We start from the raw sequence: 17707 nt of genomic DNA on the forward strand, positions 1-17707 counted from the left end.
AATTCATACTTAAAACATTTAAATGAAAATGAAATACTACAATGATTTGAGACACATATCACATAAGTATTTTAAAGTTCCATGTCTCTACCATAAGGTAATGCAACAAGAACCTCAACTTTTTGCCTGCAGTTGAATTTGAACCTTGAAATCGTTAACCACACTAAAATTAGCTTTTTGTTCATGCTAGCAGCTCTTAGAACAGATGCAGTAATTGTAAATAACGACTGGGAAAATTAATAACTCGTATATTATGGTTATGCCTTAATACAGTATATGCTCTCTATTACATAGATGTTGTTTCTTTGTAACTACATACATCTCAGTACCTCCGCTGCACTAGGACAGCTTCAAAGAAAGAATTTTTACAGCTGTTACATGAGAATTACTAACACATTAAAAGCCAGCTTTCAGAAGAATCATCCAAAAAGTAAATAATAATAATAATAATAATAACAACATAAAAAATCACAAGTTAGTATAAAATCATCATCTTGCTATGTGTGACAATTTGTTCTGAACAGAGAGGACACAACAGACAAATAGCAGCAGGATTGAGTTATAAGGAAGGACAGCTCCTTAACCACAGCTGGAATAGATTTCCTCATACTCCTTCTTCTCTGCAGTACAGATTCTAAAAAATAATAAAAGCATATTTCTATTCCTCCTTTACACAAATGAAGTATCTCATAATACTGTAGCTACATAGAATAGTTTTTATACTATTTTTTAAGTAAATTTGAATTAGATCACATAGCAGATTATCTAATAATAACAAATCTGCAAAACAAGTCATAGTCCCTTCCTCACTTATCATGACTTGATGATTTTGCATGTGAAGGATATGTCCTCTTGGCAGAGGCAACTGCAGTAAATAAGTTGCTGTTGGTGACCTTCTTCTGGGAGGATTAGGCAAGCAGTACACTAACAGCAGGTAAATACCTTTACATCCCTAGAGCAGTTATCCAGAAGTTACGCAAAAGAATATATTTTATTGCTTTTCAAACATTACTTTCAAAAAATTTATGAGGACTCATGTTGCTCATTTACGAAAATTCAGTGCTTACAGTTCAGTAAGTGAATAGCTATTAAAAAAACAGCTAACAAACTTCCTAGTAGCAAGAAGAAATCATAGACCATTTTTTTCTGCTAGACAAGTTTCCATTCTTCAAAATCACATCTGTTCCTGCATGCTTCATCTTTTTACTAGTTCAGTGACAAAGTGCTTCTACACAAGAATACCGATGACCCACAGCATCTCACATGTAGACATTTCTGAACACAAAAATATTTAGCTAGGATACCACTAGTTTGTAGTTTTGTTTTATTTTATTTTATTTTATTAACAGAACTGGTTTCTTGGAAATAGAAGTTAATGCATGTATGTGTCCATCTTTCTGTTAGCACCCTAAAGATCCCAGCAAGTGAGCCCTAATTTCATGTCTGCAAATGCTCTGTTAAATTCTCACTTAGCACACAGAAAACACAAGAGATTCTTCTCGTCTCAGGAGTTAAAAGTACACCCTGCCTAAAAATCAACTCATAACTCATTGGCTTTTGAAGCAAATGGGCAAGACCTAAATTAAGTTTATGTCTCACACTGGAGGGACGCATCTCCAGCTATTTTGCTGGCCGATCTGGAATTTCTTTGTCTTTGGTTCATATGCTTTGATTTGCACTTTGTTTCTTGTGGAGCTGATGGACAATTGCAAACTATTCTCCACCAGAATTCAGTGCTGGCTGTCCTAAGGATCCAGTCGCCAGGAAAAAATAAATAAATCAGCAACAAAAGATTCCTTTAACTACTGAGGGAGTTAGCAACATTTTGAAAGAAAATTGTGCCATCATCCAGAAACAAATAAATAAAACATAATTATAAGCTCTCCAACACAGTATGGATGGCAGATGTATTTACCTAAGAGTTTCTCCTTTCTACTAACTGGACCATAAAAGCCAAATTTGCCTGAGGGGCTTCCATTGAAGTCAACAAAAATAGTCCACACTTGCAATCAAAGAGCAAAACTGTATTTTTATATAACCATCATCTGCTAAATTCTATCCCCAGACACTCAACTGATTGGGAACTTTTTGCTATGTATCTAAGGAGTGCATTTAGCTACAAATTGAGCCTCAGCTAACGTCCTGCAATCTTCCTTACTAAGATGCAATTGTGTCTCTGGTTAGATGACAATTCATTCAGAAATAATTCACTTTCTAGACTGGATAGTATTGAAAATGGAGATGCAGTTAATCTGACCCATTCACAAGCACCTGGAGATAATTCTGCTTATACGGCTCTTGAAGAAAATCCAGAAAGATTTTGGGTCTTCCCGATAAATGCTGGATAAATGCAGGACAAACGCTGTCTGCTTCAAATAAACATCATGTTGATTTTATGTTGAATTCAGTGCTAAGTGAAAAAATTACCTGCAGCCTTAGATACAGCACTTGCGCCCAAAAGCTACAACGTTCATTACAACCATCCATCTGAAAATAGTACAAAGACAGGGAATGAGTCAAACACGATGACAGAAATCCAGTGGCAGAAAGTACTTGTTATCTGACTTGTAAAGCAGAATACCTGAAGAATTTCCTGTAGACCATGAACAGCTGGTGGCTGGTACAAATTAGAAACCTGTTCTTCCTCATCCACTTCCACATGTATTTCACCAGACTGAACAGTAAGAATATAACAGAAGCTGGGAGGAGGAAGATTAGTTGTCATCTATTAAAAAGTAAGGAAAAGAAATGTGACCTTAAATAAGGCACTTTAATTTGGTCAGTCAGGTTTTATATTGGCTAAAACGAACGACATAATTTACACCTTAAGAAGGATGGGGAAACAAAATTATATGGTTAATAACAATGACTCTCTGAAGTAGAAGTTGAGTTAATAAACTGACCTTCACAAGTTATAAGTGAAATCAGGTTGTGTGTATAATTTTTTCCATAATCTAACATTGATCCTCATCACAAAAACATCTCATGATTTGGCACACTTGGCAAACACTGTGACTATTTCAAGGTGCCTGTTGTTGTTTTGCTTTTTTTATTATGTGGTAGGAGTGCCCTGATATTTTTTTATTTTCTTTTAACATCCATAACTTTTCTGAGATTTGGGGACTTTTGCATGTGGGTGGGTTTTTGTGATAGTAAACAGCTGACAAACTTTTAAAGCTGCCAAATTAAATCCAGGACAGCACGAGGAGATAATGAAGAACAGGAACACAACAGCCACAAGGACTGCTCTCTCTTTGTGCTATGCCAGATTTTTCTTTTCCCCTTAAAAAGTACCATGACGTAACAATTTTATCGATCACCACTTAAAGAGGTCCTAAACTAGAAAGGCTTCTCAGGGAAAAAGAAGACAATACTAGAAAATAATTTTTATTGTGGATATGGTAAAATGTTCTTCTAGCGATGTTTGTTGTTAATAAAGCATTTCATTTAATAAAAGAAATCTGCATAATGAGGAAAAAAAAGCCATCAACATCAACTCAAGTTCTGTTTGCTTCTGGCAGCACTCAAGAAGGTATTTTAATGTACCTATGGCTCAAAAGAAATCAGTTCCACAGATCTGTTCCCAACAATACCATCAGCATGCTGGTGATATTATTTATGTACCTATGTGTAAAACTGCTTCCATGAAACTGGGCATAAAACTGTACTGTTTGTATGATATCTGAACTGAAAAAACTCCACTCGACCAAAAACCTGCAGCAGTAGAATGTAAGTCTCGATCCTCCGTGGAATGAATGTGCATTACAACCCATGTCAGAAGTGTAAATTGCATGATTATGGAAAGCTTCCTACATTTTTAGATTGCTAATAAAATCGAGCAAATTAAGAACAAATGAGAATCATAACAATGCTAAACAATATTTAAGAGCTTTGCTCCATCTGTGGCTATTCCCATTCTGTTGTCCACAGTACTTTAATGCACAAAACAATCCATTCCTCTGAGACCTCCGAAATGTCTACATGAAAGAGGGAGTCAAGGAGAGAACAGCTGTTTCACTCAGTTTCAGTCTTGGTTTTCTACATAACCGAGGTCTGAACTTTTTATTCTTCAACATAAACCCCTGCACAATGCAAACACCCTACATTGCAGAGAAAAGATTCTCAGACTTTAGAAATAATTAGTAATATCAACCCCTAATGTTTGCTGGTTTTGAAGCTTGTTTATTTCCAGCTTTTTCTTCTTTTCTAGAAAACTTGCATCCTGATTGAGACTCCTTGGTTCTAACACAAAATTTTAATACCACAAGCTTCTTCCCTAAAGAACAGCCTATACCAGAACAAGCACTTGGCTGCCCAGAAGCTTCTGAAATGATCTCATATTACCAAATTGACATGTGATATGACAGAACTTTTCAAATACAAAAGTTAATTAAAGGAATATTAAAGATGGAACGTTAGATTTGCAAATATATAGTAAGATACTTTAAATCCATTCTAATACCTCCCCACCTCCTAAAATCACAGTAACATTAATTACTTTTTATTAGATTATTTTTTGTTTTCATCCTTTGACTGTCTTCACATGAGAAAAGTATCAGTCAAAGTTGTCCTAACTAGTAAGAGATCTGATTCCAGAAGTCAGTCTGTCTTCACAAAAGCTAATCTTCAAAAAAGTGCTTTCAAATCTAAGGCTGAAAAGAGCTTCAAATGAATAAGAAAATACAAGTAAATATATAGATATCTCAACTAGCTCCATGCTATCTAATATGTCTTTCCTCCTTCAAGGAGAGGAGAGGAATAATTTGTGTGGACATCCTACCATTCTAGCTCTAGAAGATTAAGAAGGGGCCAGTCACATCATTGTTGAAAGAAGCAGCTGATCCAGAGGGCTTCAGGTTAGCTTAGGAGGTTGCCAGAACCAGTAAAAACAAAACTTAATAGCTAAAGAGAGGGAGAGAATCTGCTTCCCAAAATAAACATGATTATACTACCAACAAAAATACTAGTTGTGAGTGAAAAAATACATTTCCATAATAACAAGACTTACCATTTCAGAGTCTTGACTTTGCCCAGGAACTTTTACAGGCACTACTGGAGGCCACAGACTATCTATCAGGCTAAAAAGTCCTAATGCCCTTCAAAAAGACCAATAAATTAAAGTTTATAATGTTTTTCAGTGTTATACATTATAGTAAAAAGATTCATTAAGAAATACACTTTAAACCATTGCATTATTATGAAAACAATTTACAATCATATTTCTTTTCTGGAAGTTGCTTTTGATTTGGTTCAATTAAACCGCCATCATTTCTGCTGCAGGGTGGTGAGGGAGAGAAGTGATGTATGACATTCAGTGACAAGCAAGTCATATTTCATCATTTGCTACCCACTACATTACAAAATTCAGGGGAACTGGGGTAAATGCTAGCCTGGGAAGGACACAGATACAACTAAAACTTCTGTAAAAAAATTGCTTTTAACTATATTAACTGATAGCTTTTTTTTAAAAAAAGCGCTTTACTTCTAACATCCGCATTTTTTGCTTTTCTCTAACAGCTGATTGTAAGCACTTACAGGAAAGTCAGCAATTATCAGATACAGAGAAACAGGCAAGATTTTGTTATCTTCAGTATGCATGCAGAGAATGGTCTCCTTCCTACACAGCTGCTCATTTAGCTACCATTTTAAAAAAATTATTTATTTTGTAAGTTTCCCACTTTTAATTTAGAAATAAACATAAAATCAACAGCTCAGCATATTAAGGTAAAACGTTGTAGACTTTAGCTCTAGCATGCAAAGCTGCACTTTGCAGCAGTCCAGTGGTTGCTCTGCCAGTTGATAGGGCATCCTTGCTGGACAGGCAGGAACATCCGAGGGAGAGGCCAAGAAAATAGCTGAGAGAGGGGAAATAGCTGCAGATAACCAACTTGAAGAGGCATGCATTTTTGAGTTAAAGCTCTCAGTTATCTTGTCCTAGTTTGGTGTTCTGTGTAGTCAAAGAAAAGAGATCTGGATTTTAACCCCACGCTGCCTCTGAGAACGAGTCGTGTGTTTCTCCAATTAAGAAAGCCACTATTTCTGAAACAGCTCTAAAAAAAGAAGTCCAAAACTTGCTAAAAGTAATACTAGCTTTAATATTTAGCTAATATAATTAGAAGAACTGTTTAGAAGAAGGAAAAGGCTTACTCTGAAGTACGCTGCAATAGGCTTAAGTACGTTGCAATATGCTGCTTCTCTTCAAGGGGTCACAGAAACTGTCTTTTAAAGTTCTGCTTTTAATTCACTTCTGCTTAAGCTTATTTATTTCTGTATTTCCCTAGTCCTTCTCCAGATCTTTAAGAGTTCATACTTTGGGTATCTATAGGCAGTAAACTTTCCATGTTTTTTCACAAAGCACCAGGTATCATCTATGATACAGTGTTAATAGTGATGCGCATGGACCAGCACTGTAGGAAGTTTTATGAATGCAAATCTCAGAGTGGATCTTGTGGAATAAAGCTTGTGGTTCATGACTGAGGTAACAAGGCAGATTAAAGAGATGATATTGCTATCTGTAGTCGTGTTCTCCAGACTAATGAACAGACTACAAACACAAATGTGCTCCTCTTTTACAGAAATGAACTTCCTGATTTACATGGCACCATCGCCAAGTCTGTAAAAGGAGAAGGCTGAGCTCAAAAGCTGGGTTTTTTTTTCAGTTTTGTGTTTTGTTTTTAACAGTGAGAGCATTACAACATACAAAGCAACACTTCTTAGGTTTGAAGAGACTTTACAGCAAATTGACCACTTCTTGAATCCTGGATCAGGGCAACATTTTCTGTCCTGTATTGTACAGAATGATCCCCTCTCTACAGTCAGAGGGGGGCCAATGCCAAGGGGGAAAAACTGGTCTTGCTAACTGGGACATGAAAAAAGGGAGTTACCAAAACAGAGCATAGCCTTCTGTGCAACTCAGTTACACAAGTGGCCTTCCCCACATGACACGCAGCATGACGGCAAGGGCAGAGCACAGGTATGAACATATCATAAACTCTGTGTGTGTACAGAGACTGCCTATTTATCAACCTGCAGCAAATAAGCTATGTAGTTCTAGTGCAGAGATAATCACATCTCCACACATACAGTACATTTTCTTCAATTCCTTGTGTCATCTATTGCTTGAACCAGGAGCACTTAATTATTAGTAAAATGCAGTATTTCTTTACAGACAGGCAGGAGAACAGCACTGCGTAGAGAGTGTCTCTGAACATCTTGGCCTCACACTTTTCTTTGACACCAGCCAGGCAAACGGCAGGCACATTTGCCACCCAGAAGATTTGCAAATTCCAAATTGCACAGTGGAAGGATCCTCCTCTACCAAAGGGGATGTTCTCTCCTGGAGCTGTCACTGTACCAGTGTCCCTAGTAAGGAAGTTCTCTCTTGCTCCACCGACCTATATATGCCTCCAAGAAAGTTAACTCTCTTTACACTTACAGACCTCAACTTAACAGAAAGGGGAACGAAGGAGGCAACAACAGTGGAGAAACAGCAAAGCATTGTGTTCTCCTCTGTACAAAATCACTATCCTCACAGAAAGAATAAAATTAATTCTCTTTATTGGCCAAGCAACACTCAAACCCCACTTCAATATGACTTGAACAACGGATGTATTTTATCCAATATGTGTCTCCTTCTTCAGCTATAGAGTCAGGACAAGGGATGAACAGCTGTCTCTCTGCCACAGTGAAGGGACATGGTTAGCCTCCACATGTGCACAAAGAGCCTTTCTGGCTACAGAAGATGAAATAAAGACTTTAAAATTTTGCTCTGTGAGTGTAATTACTATCCACTATTAAAAAAAATATTGATCACAAAGGACAGACTTCTGAAAAAGGAAAAGTAGATTAAGAAGTAAGAAGAAACAGGCTCAAGGATAATAAAAAGAGCAGTAAAGTATTTTGAATCTTTTTTTTTTTACACCTGCCTTGTTTTGCCTTTCACTGCTAAGTCAGATAGGATACATTCATATGTGCACACATGCGCATACATGTTTGCTCTATGACTGTTGATAAAAGCATACAAATAAAGAGAAAAGCTGTTGTAACTATATTTAGACACCCACTGAAGTGATAAACCTGTATCTACATTCTCAGCACATCTACTCTGATCCTGTGGAAATTTCATACTACAAAAATCAAACAACTTCAAAATCTGATTTTTCAAAACTGTATTTCAGTGACTCTGATCTGACAATTTATTTCATAACTTAATAAGAAGATTTTGTTTATCTCTCTCACAAGCATGAAGTTTTGTCTACTGTTCTGGTCCAAAAACTTAAGTGTGTTACATGCCTGATTCAACTTTTTATCATTACAGCTTACAGTTTGGGGGATTTTTCAATTTTAATAACCATACCACAGGTTCAGGGGAAAATTACTACAGGGAGAAAATATGAGCAATATCAAAGAAAGTAGAAAACAATACCCATAACAAGGAAAAGAAGAAAGACTATGTAAGGTTTACGGTAGGGGACAGGAAGAAAGGTGCTAAGATTCTTGTCTAACGTCTTCCACAGCTTTGCTCTAGGGACTCAAGACTTGGCACTTCTGTTTCATCCTCTGCTACTCTCCCAAAGTTTGTCAAAAATGAAATGGTTTTCTTTTGGCAGTATCAGTCTCAATTGGTAAGAACTCAAAAATAAAGTAAATTCGAGTCCTCTGTGAAACATCTCCTTGCCTAAAACTAAAAGGAAATTCAGTAATAATCACCTAGACTGTGTAAGCTTCAACTATCAAAAGATAAGCAATCGAAATATAAAGCTGATATTGTAGGCTAGCTCTCCTTTTAATTGACCTATTAAGATCTTACAGTGCACAAGCCATGCAACACCATATTTTCTCAGCCGTGAGTATAAAAGCAAAAAAATCATAAAGTAAAAATCTGAGTCTACTAAACCAGCATCTCAGTTAAAATACAAACCGAGAAGGGTTGCTGGCTCTCTTTTCTCTAAGTTTTGTTTAGATGTATGGAAGTATTTTGTTGAATAATTTATTTACATACTTAAATAACTCAATTTGCTATAGTGCATTAGAAATGACACATACTACACATTAAAACACTGAAATTATAATATAAAAGTACTTTTGTTTCAATATTAATATGCCCATGTTATTCTCCAATGCTAGTTACTAAACAGATGCCTGATAGAAGCACTGAAGATACAAGCAGTAGTTAATGCTTATTAAAGAGAGGAAACCTCAAGAAAAAAACCTTTATTTCTGATACATAAACAGTCATCAAAAATAATAAAAAGTAATGCAAATATTCATAACTTCAATGTAATTACTTTAATTATGCTTTAAATGGAACTCAACTTTTAACCACAGCAATTACTGAAGTATTTCTGGACCTCAAAACCTCAGAGACATGGGTGGCTCTTTTAGATGGCAGTCTTTTTGGAGGAGGGAAAACCAAAGGAAGGAAGTTGTGACTTCCTTGCTCTGTGGAGGGTTCTTACTGTTACACTTCCTGTACAGATCTAGCCGTTGAAATACTTTCTTCTATAGCAGTTAGCAGTGGTCCTCTCTTCTGAGTGTAAAACAAAAAAAGAAAAGAAAAGATACAGTGAAGAGTAGAGGAAAAAGGAGAGAGATAGAGGCCAGAGAAGCATGGGACTTAATAAAAACAAAAAAAGAAGATAAGCCTCAGGCACAACAGTGACACTACAGACTGGGGAAAATGCCTAACATTTGAAAGTTTAAAATTACAAACAACAGAAGCCAACTTTATTTGAGAATGCAGAAATTTCTGAGAAACATAATACTGGTTGATGAACTCAATATTCAGAGTCTCCTTACTTTAGAGGAGAATGCAACAGAGAGTAAAGCAAACTGTTAGGTAACAACCTGCCACTAATTAAAGTCTGGGTCATGCACCAAAGCTTGTGAGTTGATGTATCCCTCAAAGTATTTTACTCTATGCAACATAAGTGGACAACTCCATGAAGACTTGCATCTTCTTTCAAAAACTGTTAAGCATCTTAAGCATTTAGGGACAAAATTGGTACAGATACCCTGTGTTAATCATGTATTACATTAAAGCATTTCTTCCTCCTTCCCTACATTTTTAAATTGGTGACATCTTTTTGTTTTGCTGAACAGAAACTCTTCATCTTTCTACCTCATAAGAAAACATAAAGAGAAGAAGCTGGCAGGTCTGGTAGACTCAGAAGTAAAACAACTCAGTACTTGGCAAATCAGATGAAAATACACAAACTGTTAAAATCCAAATTATTACTCTGTGTGGAACTCCAGTCAAGGCTAAAACCATAAAATAAATGTTTTTGTGAATTAAACCAGATATTTAACTACAACATTTATCCCAGCTCATTGAGATTAATTTCTGGTAGGAAGCAGCAGCCAATGACAAGTTACAGGTTACTTAGTCCTGAGGCATTTTAGTGAGTGCTCAGCCCTTGCATCTAATTGCATCCGTTTAGTTACTGGTTATACTGGACATACCTGAAACATGCCTGGGTTCCATTAAAATAAGCGGGTTACATGTTAGTTGTACTGCATACAGATTCTTCACCAAAATTCCTGCCACTAGCAGTACACTGTTGAAATCTCAGTTTCTCTTTCTCAAGGGGCTGAATTTATAAGACTGACATATGAGGCAGGGGGCTAGGCAAGAAAGAGAACATACACCTCCAAGGAGCCAGCACCACCAGTGGCAGATCAATGAACACTTTTCAATCCTCTCTCTTTAAACCATCATATCTTTTTCTGCTGATACTAAGCATGCAAGTCAGGGAACAGCTGTAGGAAAGGCTAGGAGACAAGAATGAGAGAGAGAGTGAAGGGAAAAGGTGTCAGGAAACAGATACTGAACCACATACGTGCTGTTAATTCAGCTGCTACGATACTGGTTCCTACTTCAGTAGTCCCATGAAGAGATCAGAATTGCTAGAAATAAGACACTCAATAAGCCATGGCAACTTTGCCATGACTCAACCATGTCCGTCTGTCTTACAGGACTGTCAGAAACTGGACTGTGAAGGGGAACATCGCTTCCCCTTTTGGACTACAAAGGGAAGGATTTCTTGCAAGGATTGTTTTGGGAAGTATGTTTCACATGGGATATGGGACTTGTTCTTAAAACCACCTAAATCAATGAAAGACCTTCAAATGACCTAGTACTAGACCTTAGTACTTGTTAAAACATACGAGTATTCAAAAACTATATTCAACATTAACAGTGTTTCTCTCAATGTAAGATTACTAGAATTCTAATTTTTCACAGGGTTGATTTTAGTCAAGACAGGACATTGATGAGAACGCGTAAGTTCTCATCCCATTTTTCTTTTGAAACATAAGTGTTTTCTCATTGGGAGAAGAAATCAGATTAGTTTCTTTAGTACATCTTATGATACAGGTCAATTCCAACGATGAGGTCAAGTTCACTACAGGTTTTTAGTCCTTGAAATGCAGTTTCAGCTTACAACAGGGATTTTCAAATTGCATTTACTAGAAAGATGTTAAATAGTACTTTAAATTAAATACTTGATGATGAGGATGGATGATAGCCTGGAACATTTTTTGAACAACAACAGTGGTCCATTGACAAAAAAAAGCTTGTATCTGAAAAATTAAAATCTCCTCTATCTCATGGAAGGACTGAGGAAGCAGTCTGTCTCTAGAAGTGAGATTACAATCCATGTGCCTGTGGCAAAACATGCACATATAGGATCTTATTAGCCATTCCTGGCTTTCTCCAGATCATGAGCTTCAAAGGCACAAAAAAAAAAGTCATGACTTTTCTCTCATATTTCCTACATTTTATTCCCTTTTATCCATTTTAAAACCCACTGTCAGACTCCAGGAAACAAACAGTTTAAAAGTAATCTCCTTCCAAAAAGTAATTGGTGTTCTCAAAAAAAACCACTATATAAAAACAGCAGTCTTTCTTGCAGGGCAGACCACATAGTTCTTATTCACTCATGTGCTGCAAGCCAAGATTGGGCACTCACAGACATATCCCATCATGTGCTCGGATATACCACTGGCTCTGGAAACCCATTTATCCAGTGGCAATGAGTTCTGCAGTCTAATTGTGCTCTATGTGAATAAGTACTCCCTTATATTAATTTCAGCTATGGCTTTACTGTGGTTTCCATCACACCTAGAATGACACAAAACATGTTCAAGCACTTAAAAGTAATAACAAGTTATAAAGCAGAACTTAGGCTAAAACAATTAAGAAAAAAATAACCCCCTGAACAATTCCCCCACCCACCCATCTTGTACAACAAAATCACGTTTTAACCGCTGCACTGTCCCTGAAGCTACACCAGCCTTTTTCTTCTAATGTTTCCTAGCAGGGTTACTGCCAGCACAACTCCAGCTGAGCCACCAGCATTTTCAGCAGTGTGTCTTCTAATCGTCCTCTGAATAGCCAGAAGTAAGTTACCGCTGCTTTGAAACAGAATTTACATTAGAAAAAGTCTGTCTCTTATTAGCTAGGCAGAGTACTGGAAACACCAGCAGCCAGTTGTAAAACTTCATTTGTATCCAGAATTCCAAAGCCATTATTTAATTTGTTTGGAAAAAATGTAACTTGAAAAAAAAGCCAACAAAATAATTAAGTAAGAAGACGTGTTTGTTATTAAAGATCCATAAAAATGCAAATAGGCTTGAAATCCAAAAGATCTGAAAATTAACACTGCAAGTACATAAAAAGAAAAGCATACTGAATAGGGATGGCTGGAAAACAACAATTCCATTTTGCTAAACATTTCAAGGCTTTGATATTTGTTTTTGTTCCAATATGAAACAAAAATAAGACTTTCTGAAAGTTTTGATGAAATGCGAATGAGAAAGAGTATTCACTCCCTCTGGATCTGAAAAAATCTTCCCAATAAAATTGTCTCCAAAATAGATAATGTTTCCATGAAACATTCTGGTTTTGATGAAACAGCATTTTTCAACAGGAAAAAAAATATCAGCAGAAATAGCATAGCCATTCTAATACAAAAGACCAATGTAGAGATGCTTGTATGAATATATTACACTGAGAATTAAATCAATCCAATTATATTTATACAGGTCCTCATGTGAACACTATACCATTTTCCTTAGAAAGATATCCCATACGATAATTGATCTATTTAAGGGGGTTTTTTTTCTTGATTAAAGCTAATTTATTTTATTCAAAGAATGTAAAACGAATCACAGAATAAGCAAAATCTGAGAGGTACCATACGTCATTTTGTTACTTACCTGGGGGTGTTTTTCTATAAACCTGTGGACATTCTTGTTCCAAATAATTTGTGAGACTTTTTTTAAAGTAAACCTTAACTGTGCTTCCAAAACCATGTAGACTTAACTGAATTAAGCTCTCATATACTAAGGGAGAGCCTGTGTTTGAATCTTCAACCCAGACTAGGCAGCACTGTAGAAAAACATACTGTAATAAACAGTTCTGCAATGAAAGTGAAATGACAGTGAACTAATGTTTTTAAGTCTTTGAATCTATTGAAGAAGAAAACACTCATATTTTATGAAATATGGCATACGGTAATTCTTCCCTATCCCCTGCTCTGCTAAGTGTGTGCTCGTGTATTAGCTCATTTATGCTCATTTTGGAGTGTGGTTGGCTCAAGGACTATTGGATACCCCAAAAATGGCAAAATAAAAGAAAGAAATAAAAAGGCAGACCATCTCTGCCTGCCACAACACACAATACATTCTCCCATGAACTGTTCTCACCTTCCTCTTGTAGTTCTTTGCAGAATTTTCATTCCAGCTAAGCAGCAGAATTTTCCTTCCCATCTCCTGCAATACTGCTCAGTGTCATCTGCAGAACTCAGGGATTGCAACTGCACTTCGCTGAACATACCATAGGCATCCTGGACAAGGAGGCACAACCTGCAAAACATTTCTCTGTTACTCATTGGCTCCTGTTCATAACAAACTAATTAGCAAATTTCTGAAAGTCACATTACAAGGTTCAAGACAGGCCTTATCCTCTACAGTATCTGGAGAATTCCTACCAAATAATGTACCAATAAATAAACCAAACATCATTAAAGGTTTTCTCATGTATACTTTCAGGAGGTAACAGGGCCATGAAACAGAGAAGCATGACTGAAAAAAAGCATAAAGGGCTTGCACTGGGGATTATATAAATTAACTGCTATGCACTATGTGGTTTGTGTGCTTATAAAGAAAGAAGGCTGAATTTTTGCCTTACTGGAGGTGAATTCTCCAACACAGACAGAGCAATGATGCAAACGTATATGTGTGTGCATATAAATATAAAAATTCTGCTTAGAAGTAAACAAAGCAACAGAAGTAATAATCACCAATACCAAATCTGCCAAGAGCAGCATTACTTTTTCTGAAACTTTTTTAACAGTCCTGAGGATGCAAAAAAGAGTGAATCATAATTTTTTCTTAAAAAAAACCCAAACCAACCCAAAAAACCAAAAAACCCATGAAACTGCAGACTGGTATATTCAATACTGGTTACAAGGAAGTCCAGAGGAACTATTTCAAGGAGGTAATTAAAGAACTTGCTAAACAAACAATTTGATTAAAGTATGGAAGTAGGGGCTGTAGGGTTGGGAAGTGTTGCTTAACCAGCTTGCTGGCATTTTGAGAAGATATTACTGTCACAGCAGATAAGGCAAAATCAGTGGATGTCATACATTTAGATAGTCAAAAACACATTTCACAAGATTCTGCACCTGAGATGAGCAGTCATGATAGCGTGAGTCATGCAGTGCTGGAGGAAGGAGGCTGCTGTATAGAAGATCAGTTTAACTGCCCCAGAAAGAGATAGTCAAGTATGGAAACTTTTCAACAGGAGTCAAAAATTACCTTTGAGGGTAGCACACACAACTTTATTTCTAAATAAAACTCAGTGGTGCACTAGGCAGCAGCATTCAGTACATTTCAGAGATGCATGCCAAAACTACCTTCTCCAGAGCACTATCATTGTTCACAGCAAGCCAACTCCAATTGCTTTTGGAGCACATCATATAACATATTATATGCATCCTGAAAGCATTCAACAGTAGTCATTATATCTTAATAAAACACATTTTAAATGAAATGAGCTCCTACGTTTCTCTGGAAGAAATCCATGTATTTCTTTGCAGAGAAGCTTAGGCACATGAAAAGTTATTAATCACAGTTTCTTTGTTCATTATGAACCGTCTAACTTTGGCTTACACCCTTGAGAGGGCTGTATTCAGCACAGATTACAACTCCAAAGTCTCTCAGACATCAGCAGCTACGCAAGCACCAGCTGAGGGTCCTCATTTTCAGATTCTGGTGCTGGTTTGGAGGAGCTGGGAGTGGTAGGACTGAACACGAATGAAGGCTCCCATATTTTCCCCACATGGCTAGCTACAAGAGTCCCACATAAACAGAGTATTCACCAGGCAAAGAAAGCTTAGGCACAATTCCTTCACAGCCTGCCAAGGTTAAAAAGTCCTTTAGAGCCATGAAACACCTGCTTCTTACCCTGTGTAACTACAAATAGCAGGAAACAAAATGCTGTTGTGATATGAGGACTAGAAGCAGACATACCCTCAATCTCTGTGCTGAGTGGTGTTCCTAGCCTAGAAAGCAAGTTACTGTCCTAACAATAAAAACTTGTGTCTTCAACAGCTCTATCACTCTTCATTTTCTGTGCAAAACCATTTGTGAGATGCCTTCTGGATTCGCACCACAAGATCAGCTCCAACTCAACAGGACAAAGACTGATGTACTATGAACATGATAGCCCAGAAGCAGTACGGTTGTCTGCCACTTCCCATGTTAGGACCTTGCAATCGGTTAAAAACTCTCCCAAGTTTTAACTGATTGGACTGAAACTCCTCATGCTATTGTTTTGTTTGGAAAACGAGAGCTAATATACTCTGGACATTTCTGAAAATCAGATTGAGGGGAACAGGAAAAACAAAGCAAACAGTTTTGCCTATGTTAACAAAACATTCAGTGACTGTTAATTGTGAAAAATTAGGCCTCCATATCTTCCAGCAAGCAAGGGCCAACCGAGTTAGCATCTCAGATCCGATCAGTTCAGCAGTGTCTTAACTGATCACGGGAATTTCTCATAACTTTAGTGAGACATAACTGAACGCAAGTAAGTCTCAGACTTGCTGGCACCAGACTCATATTAAGTCCTCTGGGACATGTTAATTGCCCAAATAAAATTAGCTTGGTTGGTGCTGAAGACATCAGTCACAAAAAGTGCATTTTCCCAGTCCTTTTAAGCCAAGCAAAGAGATGACTGCTGTCAGACACAGCAGTCTCAACTCCCCGCATCTCTGGCCACATATTTCCATCCCTTTGTGGTGGCAGCATAAATAGCTAGGATAGGAAACTGATCTGACCAAAAAACCACTGTAGCCAAATAATCGTCATCATCGTGAGATCAGCTCCTTGAAAATTAACTCTGTAGAAGTAAACTCCTATTTGTATGGAGCATCACTTCTAGAGAAGGATGCATTTTCCAGGCAGGATTAGGAAGCTGAAGCTCCCAGGTCATATGATAGGAAAATGGTCATCATAAGACCAATCTCAATATACAGAAGTAAAGGAAGAACAGTGTAACTTGAGGCTTATACCACTAATGTTCCCATTCTCAGTAGTAATGCATTCATGATTATTGGCACCATTTAGAAACACAGAGCAGCAAAATATCTTGCACCAGACTCCAAGTAGTTTTGCTCTATTAGGACTGTATACATGAGCAGACATCCACTATATTACACTTAACAGTTTTCAAAAAGTAGTCAATATTTCTCTGCAACAAGCATTTACAATTAAATGTATATATTCACTCATTTGGAAGACAGAATTTCACAAATAACATCCAGATGCCAAATTTCAGACTAAAAGATGAGGAATATCCTGAACTAACACTATAGAGAACTTCACAGATGGATGTTCCCTGCTTCAGCACGCTTTTAAAACAGTACGAATGAACGATGACAAAAGCTTGAAATATTCTCAACATCATTTGATCTGCCACAGACTGATTTAGTAGGCAATGCTATAGGTATTTAATGATGAGTGACAACTGATTTTCCTACTTAATGACTATCATGAAATCAGCCGAATCCCACAACAGACTCAGGGATGCATCTGGAGCACTACTCTCATGTTCTCTGAAACCGCTTCTGTTCTTGCAATTTTGCACACACAGTTAGCATCACTAACAGCAGTTTGGTTACTTTCAGAGGCTGTTGATTCATAGCCACAGCCGTAACTTCCCCACCAACATTGTTTTTTTCCTTGATTTCACTTTATTCCCAGAAAAATGCATTTTTGTTATTTCCCCAAGTTAAGAGTGTTGCTCTCATACTGCAGCAAATGTTCCTGCAAATAAGTTTTAGCAGCAAGTCTAACTGTGATTAAAGGAACAGTTTGTCCCATGATTTCCTGCCCTCTTTGAAGCTCACTACCAGGATGAAAACCCACATCTAAACTATGAGACAAGGTGCAAACCCAAAATGAGTATTTGCCCCCAGGAATTCAGCGATTATATTTGTGCACATCTATCACAAATACTTTTTTCCATAAAATGTGGTGTTTGTACTGAATCAGTTAATCAGCTAAAACATACCTTTACCAATGCCTTGCCAGTACGTATAGTAGTGAACTGTTAAAAAAAAGAGAAAGCTCACGATTTTTATCAGCAGTGCTCATTTAGGGAGAAAATAAGGGCCATTTTTATTTTTGGGACAACAGGGTG

At 37.0% G+C, this 17707-nt stretch overlaps 1 protein-coding gene across 1 annotated transcript in view; it reads right to left on the minus strand.

Moving 5' to 3' along the window:
* Window positions 1-17707, minus strand: part of SPIDR (scaffolding protein involved in DNA repair) — a gene marked incomplete at its 5' end in the record, with an annotated part of 83651 nt that overhangs the window by 11734 nt on the left and 54210 nt on the right. The window contains 4 exons of the mRNA XM_010190483.1: window positions 2428-2487; window positions 2582-2725; window positions 5009-5096; window positions 13708-13866. Coding sequence (XP_010188785.1) covers window positions 2428-2487; window positions 2582-2725; window positions 5009-5096; window positions 13708-13866 — 451 coding nt within the window. The remainder of the gene's footprint in view (window positions 1-2427; window positions 2488-2581; window positions 2726-5008; window positions 5097-13707; window positions 13867-17707) is intronic.

Source organism: Mesitornis unicolor, unplaced genomic scaffold (assembly GCF_000695765.1).
Source record: "Mesitornis unicolor isolate BGI_N332 unplaced genomic scaffold, ASM69576v1 scaffold22110, whole genome shotgun sequence".
Classification (NCBI taxonomy): domain Eukaryota; kingdom Metazoa; phylum Chordata; class Aves; order Mesitornithiformes; family Mesitornithidae; genus Mesitornis; species Mesitornis unicolor.